Source organism: Callorhinchus milii, unplaced genomic scaffold (genome assembly GCF_018977255.1).
Source record: "Callorhinchus milii isolate IMCB2004 unplaced genomic scaffold, IMCB_Cmil_1.0 Scaffold11, whole genome shotgun sequence".
Lineage (NCBI taxonomy): Eukaryota > Metazoa > Chordata > Chondrichthyes > Chimaeriformes > Callorhinchidae > Callorhinchus > Callorhinchus milii.
Window position 1 is genome coordinate 9775276 of NW_024704752.1, and position 12613 is coordinate 9787888.

At 41.9% G+C, this 12613-nt stretch overlaps 1 protein-coding gene across 5 annotated transcripts; it reads right to left on the reverse strand.

The window, feature by feature from the left end:
* Positions 1–308: 308 nt before the first annotated feature.
* On the reverse strand, positions 309–12557 carry capn10 (calpain 10). 5 transcript variants are annotated; one of them, XM_042339118.1, is made up of 13 exons: positions 12499–12557; positions 9564–9768; positions 8768–8899; positions 8280–8476; positions 7081–7298; positions 6818–6959; positions 6144–6310; positions 5687–5973; positions 4975–5177; positions 4453–4705; positions 4005–4207; positions 3606–3651; positions 309–2294 (listed from the first exon to the last, which is right to left on the reverse strand). In XM_042339118.1, exons 2-13 carry the CDS (start codon positions 9687–9689, stop codon positions 2265–2267), a joined length of 2004 nt encoding a protein of 667 aa, XP_042195052.1. In that variant the 5' UTR covers positions 9690–9768; positions 12499–12557; the 3' UTR covers positions 309–2264. The 5 variants fall into 5 exon arrangements, with proteins under 5 accessions (XP_042195052.1, XP_042195054.1, XP_042195053.1 ...); XM_042339120.1 differs by having other exon boundaries at positions 9564–9765; positions 12466–12551; XM_042339119.1 differs by having other exon boundaries at positions 12466–12551.
* Between the last annotated feature and the right edge of the window lie 56 nt (positions 12558–12613).

The following is a 12613-nucleotide window of genomic DNA, read 5'->3' on the forward strand; positions in this document are numbered from 1 at the left end:
AAACTGGTTATTCACGTTATGCTAGGTGTGTGTAAATTGGCTGTAACATTTGCCTATAAATAAACTTGACAGCAATAACCTGTGAAGCTTTGAGACATTTCAATCTTATAGATATTACATCAAATGCAAGAATTATAAATTATACAAAACTAGCAAATTGCATATAACCAACAAAATGTATAACCAGTATGCAATTAGAAAAATATACTGCAACAACTTGCATTTACGCAGCATCCTTTATGTGTGTGGTGGTGTGAAGAGCAAATAAATGTCAACATGAACTTTGCGAAGAATTACAATTGCTGGCATTTTATTCAATCAGCCATTCTTTTAATTCTGTAAAATATTGTTATTTGTCTGCAAACATACTGTTTTCACTAACAGGTATCAATCAGTGCATGTGGGTAGGGTCCATTTGCTTCAACCCATTCCTTAGTGTTGCCTGTTGATGATGGAGGTGAAACCCATACTAACAACTTACTTTTGCATTAGGACAGTCAGATAAAATAATACCTCAAACTTCTAAACACTGAGAAATAAATTTACACTTGACTGAAAGAATGGGTTCAAGAGATACATTTTTAGGGATGTTTTTCAAAGCAAGGTTAAAGGACCATAGCAAAGTGATTTTAAGAATTCCTAAAGATGGGAGTGTAGTGGTTAAAGGTTCGACTTCTGACAGTGGTGTAGAGGGAGTGAGCCACGAATAGCAAACCAGCATCAAAAGACTGGAGAATGCAGATAGTTTTAGTCTGGGACAGCAGCGCTTCATGTCAATAACTCAAGCATTATCCAGCTATCATATGGCAACTCCTTAGGGTCCAGCTGTATTACTATTCCTTCCAAGTCCAAAGTGAAAGGGTACTCAGATCTCTGTCGTCAACCTTTGTCTCAATTTCTCACCTTATATAAACAAAGGCACTGTTTCATGCTGAAGTTAGATTCCAGAGTCTATAGGGTTCTGGTATCTCAACCTTAGTGGCATTTTTCATGCATGAGCATAGCCAATTATTGGCGGACTCACTACGGAGGACATTACAGTCGAGCCCAATCATGTACTCACACAGTCCACACCTACACACACATATTCCAGCAGGGGTAGATGGATAGTGATAAAGAGCAGAATGCAAGATGTTGTACTCTCTTGCTAAATCTGTTTATCCAAAGGAACCCTATTATTGAAGAAATTCCTTCTATACCTTCATCCTTGATTCTTTTGCTTGACCTAGCACTATTATGACTGATTCCTCAACTAAAGGAAATAGTTTTTCCTATTTACCTTGTCTTAACTTCAAATTCTTAAAGACCTATATTATATACCTTCTTAGTCTCTGCTTCCATAGAAGAGTTTAGCCAGCCTCTATTTAAATATATATTACCTGATATCTGGTACTGTTCTGGTGAATCTATGCTGCACCTTCTCCAAGTCTCGCATTCTTCCTGTAATAGGATGCCCAAACCTCAACTTGCTACTCCAAGATTTACATAACCTAGCATCTATCACTAAAAGTAATGCACATTTCAGACCAGGTTATGTTATTCAGTACTATATATCAGAGCCCAAACCTGCAAGAATTAAGTCCATATATTTTCATACTGTGTCGGGCAAAAATTCAAACCAAATTGAAGCTGATGGGTACGTCATTGGCCAATGCTGAATAGTAACCATTACCTCACAGGAAAGATATGAGTGAGGTTGTCCCTGATCTAAAAGAAGCTGCACACGTTAAGAGAGCAGTGTACCTCAGTACACCCTGCATCGTGCAAATTAGAAGAGAGACATTGGTGAATGGAACTAAAGATCCAGGTTTTTAACATGATTAAAATCCAGTCCAGAGGAGGTCATCGCCTGAGAAAACAATACAAGCAACGCAGACCTTTAAAACTCAGTGAACTGTATAACAGGGTGTGCTCAAAGTACAAACTGAATTTAAATGTTGTTCTCATCTGTCTTCAGTAAACATCAAAGCAGCGGGAGACTGATCAGCTCTTTGTCCATTGCTGTGCAGAGCTGCTGACTCTTTGAAGTAGCATCCAGTTCTGAGGCAGCCTTTGTTCTCGCTCCTGCGCATCAAGCACATTTCCAGCCGCTTAAAGCAGAGCTGCTCATTTACAATGACGAGCGCTGTCACATCTTATTAGCGTGAGGTGGTCTGGTTCTGTGATGTGCAAATGTTGGGGAGTGAATGTCTCCCGATTGACTCCCTTCTGATAAAAAAAAGTTTCTTACTGTGTTCAGAGAATCATTTGGAGAGTTTGGAGTTTTAGTGCTGCATCACTGAGTTGTAGGAAAGCTTTGGGAAACAGAAGAGGAAGCTACTGTTAGTTATGTCAACTTAAACGTTACTGTAAGCCTTATATCTGTTTGACCAATCTCAGTTGAACACTCAGGGACAGGAAACATAATTTCAGATAATAACACAGGTAAAAGTGCTCAGCTGTTCTCCCAGTAGTAAGGGTTGTGATCATCTGGTTATCTAGCCAGCTTCTGCTGGTCATCTAGTCACCAACTTCCGGTCATCCAGTCACCTGTCTATGTTCAGCTATCACGAGTAATCTATCTGCTGTCCAACTTTGACAAATCACTTTGATTTACTGTCTGACCCAGGAACCCACAGAACCCAATAAAACATTGCAATGCAACTGGCTGAATTTAAAGGACTCCAGGCAGGACAAACTCGAAGAACAACTGAGTATTTTTACGTTTAAAGAATCACACTGACGATGCCAGGAACATGAAAGAAATCCCTCAGCAAATGTAAAGTCTAAAATTCATGAGTTTCATCTCTTCCATCTGCTATCAGCATCATTCACACCCTCAATTCTACAAGAAAAAACACTGAGGTCTTCTTTGCGTTTGAACTTTGTCAGCCACAGATAAATAACACAATTCTCCTCCCTTGTCATTTCCATAACCCTGCATTCTGCAGCCCTGTGTCATCAGATTTAACATTATAACAACAAAATTATATTTGTATAGCGCCTTTCACTTCGGGAGGACATCCCAAGGCGCTGCCTTTCCTATTGGCACAAGTCTGATGATCATTTTGTTTTTTTCTCTAGAACCTCACGCAATCTGCTTTAACAAGTCAATCCCTCCCAAAAAGCCTGTCAACATAAATTTGCAGTTTAAATATTCTAGTGCTAACTACAGAACACATTTTCCTGACAGCAGAAGAATACAATTCCCTGACTGAACCCATGCACGTCAGCATCTGCTTCAAACATGAAGCCATAGTGGCACCAAGTGGTGAGCATTAAGTACTGTCAGCAATAAGACAATAATAGGCATAGAAACCCAATCAGATTTGCAATATTCACAATATTCTGTGTTTAACTGCAACTTCGAATAGGTAAAACCCAGTTGGCAAACCTGACAAAAGGTGGGTAAGTAAAATTTTTTTTTTGTAAAATGTCAGTCTTTCTAGGATTTTATTGAACTTTATTGACTTGGGATTCACAGACTGAATTTCACAAACTGGAATTCAGAGCCCCCCCCCCCCGTTTGTCAACATTTGAAACTAGATTATTACTTTTTATAAATACTGTATTTAAAAATCAGATTTACAGATTAAAACTAAATTACTAAATTAAATCACTGTTACCTCATCAATGGCGTGTCCCAAATTCTCTTGACACTGCAATGGTTTCCTGAGCAGAGGAATAAACAACATGTTAAAGTGAAATGCAAGTACAAATTACATTTATATAGTATTTTTCATTTGAGGAGGATGTTTCAAAGTGTTTCACAAAAGTGTCTGGGAGCCCAAGCTGTTTGTAGGGAGAGGGAGGGGAGAGCTGAGGGGAGGAGAGAGGTGCTGAAAGCATGATTGAAACATTGGCTGTTTGTGGGACATTACTGCTCATAAATTGTCTGCTGAATTTACCCTAGATTATACCTTTTCAAAAATGGGTTAGGTTTGGGCAGGGTGTATTTTAATGAAACGGACACAAAATGGCAGCACATTTGGATGAAATAAGATGAACAGAATTTTTTATCTCACCTGTCTATTTTGGTCTCCAGAGACACTGTAAAACTTGCCTCACTGTTGGGTTGATATGTAGAGGGTACAATGTTATAGCTTCCTGGCTTAAGAGTGCAAAGCTGAGTCACCTCCTTTGTATAGCGATGTGGTACACAGCTCACTGTTGGCTCCAGAAGATAAGAGGAGGCTTGGCTCAATGGTTTACTGCTGTTATTATATACCTATTCAAAACCAGCAACAGCTTAAATAAAACCTTGTAAGAACAACAGCCACTGCAGTAACTTCAAAATAGTATTTTCAGGAAACAAAGACAGGGTGAATTTTCCTGGGACAGGAACCTTAAAGAAACCATTTCCTCCCTCATCTGGGAAACATGTTTTTTCAATGTTTCTAAAAATGGCACCTATGGAATTGGGGTGCTTGAGGTTATTTAAAATATGCAGCATGATTGGGTTTAATGCATTACCTGATAAACATGGAATCCTATTGGCAGAAATTGTCCATCAGAGTTTTCCTGGTGCAGTGTGATTCTAACATTCTTGACACCAGTGTCCGAGAGGATTGAAAATGGAAAGTGCGGATTAGTGTTGTATGTTGGGAAATTCCTGCTTCCACCTGCGTTCATTCCACTGATCCATGAATCCATGAACTGTATCATCTCCCACTCCCCTTCACAATTCTCCTCAAACTGGGTTACTGGCTGAGTTGCCTTCATTGCACTGAGGAGAGAAAAGCATCAGATAGTGTTAATAATAATCCTTGCATTTAATATAGCACCTTATCATAGTATATAATGAGTATCCTGTTTCCTTTGTTACTTATGTTTCTCTGCTCTTGTGCTTCTCAAACCCAACCTCTTCAAACAAGACTTTGGCCACCTCCCTCTCACGCCTGCTCCAACCCCTTCCCTGGAAAGTGCTCTGAGATATCAGCCAACTTGAAGAGTACTATATAGAGTATAGAGTACTACACATTATTGTTTTCTTACTTCATTGAGATCTTTGATGATGAGAAGGCACGCAGCAGGAATTGGATGGCTTCATCCTTCATAAATGTGCTGGGGATAACAAGATAGTAGCCAGGAGAGAGTACACCGTGCAGTTTCACCTCCCTGTCATATGTGTGACATTCTGTTGACATGGCCGGTGATTTGGCAACCGTTTTCTGCAAATTAAACCGTCTTTTCTCCACCTGAAAGTTTGAAATGAGAAATTAAAAAATTATTTAATGCATAACATCAAATTGAGAATTTGCATCCACCTCAATCTTACTGTAAAGATTTGTCACTTTATAACAAGCTACGGTGGTCTGACATTTTATTGGTTATTGAAATTAAAATCCAATAGACCTCTAAATTATATTTGAAATATCATTCCCTAGTTAGTGTAATCTTGTTACCGAAACTGAAAGCCATAGCTCATTTAGATGTTATGTTAACCTATAATCTAAATTGTAAGTTTTAATACAAATTAAGTTAAGAACATTTAAGCATTTGTGTCTTCTGTAGGATAGCTTTCAATTGAACAAATGTAATCTGCATAGTCCTGTCATGGAACCCATTCCTGTTGGGCTACCTATTCTAACCGCAGTTGATGACCAGATCTGTTATTTCATTTTTCATCTTGCATGTTCACAAATATCTTTGCTTTGTTTGTGACAGATGCCTTCTGCTTGTATGTTTTGCATTGATGTGCGAATACCTTCCATATGTGCAGCCCTATTGCTCGGTAATGCTTCTGTCGCATAATATCAGGCTCTGGATCTTCTTCATTGTCATGGCACTGTGCAGAAATACGCTCTGTCCAACAATTGGTGCTGCTGAAGTCCTGGGTTTTCTGTAGGAGTGCGATAACCACTTCACAAGGATTCACAATTCTCAGCCAGAATTTGGGGTTACTACAAAAACTGCTGTTATTACGGCAGCCACCTGCAGTTTGTCCTTTGACCCATGCTCCTGGACATAGCTGTGTATGGCACAAACTTTTACCTATAGAATGAAATCAAAATAATTAACTCTCATTTAATCAAATGCAAGGATTATTATTATTGTTGTTTATTTTGATTCTCTGAAACCCAATTTCATGAGAATTTTAGAAGGGTACAAACTGGCACATTCATCATTGAAAGTTTGTTAAGGTAATACATGTCTAAACCTACCTGTTAAAAGACTGATGATATTTCCCTCTGGATTTATGGGATACCCTACAGTCACCTCATCAAAATCTCTGAAAAACTCCTCCTCCTCCACCCAGAACTCCCCATCTGCTGCCAAGGATTGCAGTTTGGAAGCAATGGCAGGATCCACTTTCTTCCAACCATCACCTCTGAAAAATAAATCACTGATCAGAAATCAGCATTAAATCTGAAATGCAGACAGCCACCACCCTTCACGCAATAAATCACTGACTAAAAATCTCTGAGTAGTAAGTATGTTGTTAAGATTCCACTGTGCTGAAACTTGATGGATCCCAAATCCTAATGGATAGGGTGGTCCTAGCTGGTCAAGCAGCAAGAAAGCTTGCCAGACATTTTTTGGAATGCAGTTTTAGCTGATTAGACTCCTTCAGTACCCCCAACGCACACTCTGGTGTCCCCAAGCCTTTGCTCTTGCCAACCTATGCTTAATACTCTCCGGAATTAGTTATGTAGGGTGCGTCCCGCCTGGGAGAGTTGCAATCCATTCCAATAAATATTTCTGGAATTTCCATATGTAGGTGGGATGCTTGGAACTCTGTTTGGTTTGGACACTCTTAAGTATGGTGATGGGTTTCCCCATGTGTCAGACACCTAGCTGACCAAAACAAATTCAAGGACATTATTAAATACCTTACCCATCCTGCCAGGAACCGTTCCAGCAACGCCTGTCCCACAGGTTTCTTATCTTTAGCAGCCGGATCTCCTCGGCGACCAGACCATCGATTTGCTTCACATCTGTGACACTGAAGGCATGATACTCTGCACGATCGTTGGCACCTGGAGGGTAAGTTGTACAGAACAAATAAGAACTTTATCTTTTGCAGTGAGATTGAGCAATCTGACTGACCAGTAATCTAGTTGTGGATATTTTGCATAGATTTAGAATGATTAACATTACCTTCGGCTGAACCATGGACAGAGCAACTAATGAAGCTCTTATCGTTTAAATGCTTCAGCAACTCAAATTTGGACCTTTCGGAAATATCCAAGTGGCCACGTTCCTCATTGTTTTTCCTAGAATTCTTGAGTGTCCACCTCTCAGCAAGGCTTCCTGTAATGTCAACTAAAGCTTCACCCACTTGCCCGGCCCACAGCTGTTCATAGCAGCCATGGAATCTTTGGAGAAGGAAGAGCGACACAAAAAGTTTTAGTCAAGAGTTGTCACGAAACAGCACACACACTGATCCGCGTTATAGTTAAACGGGATGAGAGGTTGCAACATTCGTGCAAACGCTGATAAAGAAAATGTTTCACATTCTTCAAAACTTAGTGGAGTGGAGCACTAACTAAGTGGAGCACATCTTGGTAATCTGTCACATTTTTAGTAACAAATAATTAAATGTTCTGATTTAATCTACATCCTCTAAACTTAATTAAGTAACGTACAAAAGATACAAAACATGCAATAAAGGGTTTGAGGAGTAATACAAAGACCAGAGTTTTATAATTGTCAGCACCAGTTTAAAAATATACTAAACTGGACAATAATACGAGGCTATCCTGAGCAGAAGACAATTGTGCAGCAGGTGGGAGGGAATCCCAATATCAGAACAAGGCAACATTGTTCATAACAACCAAGCTGTGTATGGAAACTGTGTTAACACCTCTCCCCCTTCCCTACATGGATCCAGGGACATCACCTGCAGGTCCCTGACCAACAATACATTCAATTAAAGAACTCACAGCATCTGATGCACTTGTGAATTAAGTCCCAGCTCAATGAGGCTGGTTTATAAACTGCTTGAATGAGTTAATACTAAGAACATAACTGTACACTTAAATCAAGATTTATACATATTGAAAGTGACCATGACACATGGAAATGTTCCCAAATATATCTATCCAGATTCCTTTGTACAAATAGTTGTTATTAATGGTTAAGTAGAACTATAATGATAAAGAAGGTGATCAAGAGATTGGTCAAGTATAGTTACAAAAGCTGTATATAAAATAGAAGTAAATAGAAATCATCTTCTTTAGATGGATCTTATGCAAAGGGAGTGACAGGAAGAAGATATTACAAATCCTTATCTAACCCTTGGATTATGCAAAGAGTGAATTAGAATGCAGATGGCTTTTACTTAAGAAATTTCGTACTTAGCAAATGCCTTTTCCACTAACGGTAACCAAAACACCTCTTCAGAGCGGTGTCGAGAGAAGCAGAGCCTCCCACCTATGCACGGCAGTCGATCATCTATCGTTACTTCAACCCACTGTCCAAAGCGCCAGAAATGGAATCTGAAACATCCGTTGTATCCAGATTGTGTCCACGAGTCCTGGCCAGGGGGCATCACCTGCAATACATGGGGCACAACTATCAGGACAGCTTGTTTATAATCTAAAACCATTATTGCTCCCTCACCTCCGGTGCATCATTTCTGTCCTAGAGGGCCCTTTGATCAGGCTGCTTTCTCACTAGCTGCGAGGCTTCCGCCAGCTGCTGACTGTGACTGGATGGAAGAAATACAAACACTGACACGGACTAGCGGGGCTAAATGACCTATTTCCGTGCTGTAAGGTCTGTGTAAGACATTAACCATTCACCTGAGAGCAGTCTCACTCAGATTTGTGCAGCTTTAACATACCTTATCTAACAGAGGTCTGTTTTTACGCAGAGTTTCGCAAGCACAAAGAAACCAGCAATCTCCCAGTAGTCCTTGCTTGATGTGTCCTTCTTGCAGATTAGCTGGGAACAGCCGAGGAGATTTGCAGATTTCCTGAAATTTAAAAAAAAGTGTTTTAGAATTTAAAAAAAACAGCAGCAGCAGTGGGCAAACAAGAGAGAGCGAGAAAGTGAGAGACAGAAAGATACAAAATACTAAATAAACTAGAAAATACAAAGACACTTTCAACCGTACCCTGCAGAATGTGCCAGAAAATCCATACTATTACAGTAGAGCAATTATAGTGGTTCAACAGATTTTATGGGTGAAAGAATCTTAAATAGTTAAATTATATAAACAAGGGATGGATCTGTCTGAAACGCCAATGGAGTGTAGTTTCAGATCAGCATCACACAAACCATCTTACAGGTTCTTAATTATCTATCACTTGGATAAAAATGTACACATCTTGGCATGCGTGGAGATTTCACACTTCTAGGCAGTCCAGTTCATGGCTGTTTGTGGGACCTTATTAGCGCAATTGGATGCCACTGTTTGCCTACAAAAACAATCACAACCTTTGACAGTAATTAGTTGTGCTTACTTGAAATGTTAGTCAATCCACTTAACAGTATATTCTGTGAAGGGCCTTGAGACGTCTCAATGTCGTGATAATGCGCTATATCAAATGTAAGGATTATTATTTCTTATTGTTATGTTTTGGCATGATAAGGTGCTATAAAAATTCAAGTTCTTTCTCGTCAAAGAAGCTGCTCACCTGTGGTCTCAACCATGAAGTTTTGCCACAGACTTTGGCAATGGGTGTAGAATAGGTGGAAAAAAGAGAAGAGTCAGCAGCAGGGAAGTCATCATCATCAAACAAGATCTTCTTTGGGGTTTCCATATCCCAAAAGTCTCCACAAGCTTCACATGTGCTTGAAGCAATCCCAAGAGATCATCTTAATGTTAGGCAGCATCTTCTTCTGATTGAGCAAAATGAAAGGTTAGTCACACGAGATTCTGCTTTCTTTTTTATTATTCATGAATAATCAGGACACTCAGTAGAGGAACTCACTGGGCAAAAGTGCTGGGGACACAATTTTAAGGATTAAAACAGTACACATTCAGTCTCTTGTGATCCATTAGTTCCTCTCAAGGAAGTCCAACCAACATCAAAAGATTGTTAATGTGCTGGAAATTTGAGTATAGCATGAAAAGGGAATCCAGCAAGCATTACTTTCTTAAATCTTTTAGGCGTACATGTGTGTCACAAGAGTAACACAGACAAAACAACAAAATTAGTTTGAAACAGAGACGCCACTTTGTGATAAGTGTTACCTTTCAGCGGGTGTTGGCTTTTTAATATTATGAAAGGCTGGTCACAGAATCTATTGTTCATTAATATTAAGAAAAATTAGTTAAACATTGGAGGAATTTAATAAACTGTCTTGACTGATCAAGGTGCAGAGACGGGGATCCATTCAAATTGCACTCACCACATTCATACTATAATAAAATAATAACAATCCTGCATTTGATATAGTGCTTTCTACGTCTTCTAGACGTCTCAAAGTGCTTCATAGAATATACTGTAAAGTGAATTGACTGTATATTTGTGGGCAAAACACGGCAGCCAATTGTGCACAGCAGTGTCCCACAAACAGTCGTGGATTGAGTGACCAATTATTATATTGGCAATCTGCCAATCAACTAACAACTGGGTTCCTACTTACTGCTTGGTAAACAGAGGCACGTGGAGTAAGGAAACCTGCCCAACGTGTTGTCCTGCCAGGAATAGAACCCGGGTCTCTCGCTTGCAAGGTGAGTGCTCTTACCACTGAGCTACAGGATTCCAGGGATGGGCAGGAGGGAGGTGAGGGTGAGGCTGAAGATGTTGACTAAAGGCACAGTCAAGGCGCATAGCGGAGATAGATTTTAAGCGAGTTCCAAAGAATTAGGGTATGTATAACAGCTGAGTCCTTGACCACTGATGGGGTTGGGGAGTCAGACAGCGATGAACAAGCAGGAGCCCAGAACACTGCAGCAAACACGAATTGAACTGCTCTGGAAACCAACAACTGACTCATCCCCTATTTCTGTTGTTTGTGTACTGTTGGAATGGTATCAAATTGTATAATTGTGGGAATGGGAGCGGTGGTTGGGTAAGAATATGAGCCACAGCAAATCATGTTGCAATTGCTCCCTATAGTCCACAGTCTATTGAAGCTCTCAGGCCATGAGCAGCTCATGACGGTTAAACGGACTGTTTCTCAGTTGCCAAAGAGTGGATAACTTATCAAATTTGACAACAAAGTCGAGAAACAGTTATCAAAAAGCCCAACATTAAAATCAAACATCCTCGGTTTAAGTTTACATTACGGAACCTGCTCCAAATCTTCACACAGACAACAGCAAAATGGCTTCACTTTCATCAGTATTGAAAAAACACAGAAATACTCCCAACACACAGAGGGATAACAACAACAACAAAATGACATCTATAGAGCGCCTTTCACGTCGGGAGGATGTCCCAAAGCGCTGAACAGTCAGCTGTCGGGGCCCGAGCATGGGGGAGTGGTGTAGGGGTGAGGGAAGGCAGAGGGGTGGTGGGGGGGGGAGACCAAAGGCACGGTCGCAGAGGAGGGTCTTGAGACCGGGCTTGAAGGAGGCGAGGAGGAAGCGAGGGGAAGGGACCGTGGGATGGAGTTCCAGAGTGTGGGGGCAGAGAGGCTGAAAGCCCGGCCACCGATGGTAGGGCGGGTCGGGCGGGAGAAACGTGCACAGAGGAGACCTGAGAAGGACCTGAGATAACATCCGCTGCTGTAGAGGCACCAACTAGTCCAGAACTCGGTCGGAGTTGCTCTTTGTGAGTCCTCTTGGGGGACCTGATCTCCAGCTCTTTCTCTTTCTCTCTCTGCCCCGAACATTGTAACAATAACCCCATTTAATAACAGGACGTTTGGCAGCACTGAGAGGTTTCAAAGCAGATGATGTCTGTCAATGGGGGAGGGGGGGGGGGTAGCCATGGCATCGTAACCTGAGCCATCACAGTCAGACAGAAGACACACAGACAAACACACACAGAGACACACACAGACACAGACACACACACAGACAGCGACACACACACACAGACAGAGACACACACACAGACAGACACAGACAGCGACACACACACACAGACAGAGACACGCAGACAGACAGACAGACAGACACACAGACAGAGACACACACACAGTCAGACACACACACAGACACACAGTCAGACACACACACAGACACACAGTCAGACAGACACACACACAGTCAGACAGACACACACACACAGACACACGCACAGACAGTCAGACACACACACAGACAGTCAGACACACGCACAGACAGACACACACACACACACACACACAGTCTATCTGCTCCTTTACAAAGAGACCGGAACGCTGCTCCCGCTGACATTAAGGAGAGAGAGCGCGCGAGGCCTGAGTGAGGGCTCAGTCCTGGTCCAGGGACCGCATCCATCACCAGTTGCCATTGTTTAACTGAGACCCACAACCGCGTACCCGGGATCGGGGGTCGGGGGGAACATCACCGCTGTCCCCGGGCCCAGGCTCTCCCCCTCCGGCCCCTCTCCCTCCCTCCCTCCCTCTCCCCCTCCGGCCCCTCTCCGCGGCTTCACTGACCCTCGAGCGCAGCGCTGGAGAGCGGTTCAGTACCAGGTCTCTGAGCCCCAACAGTTCAGGAGTAAAAGGCCTCGACCCCACCCACAGGCCCCGCCCCGGCCCCGCCCCCACCCGCCAGGCCCGCCCCACCGACCAGGCCCCCCCCCCA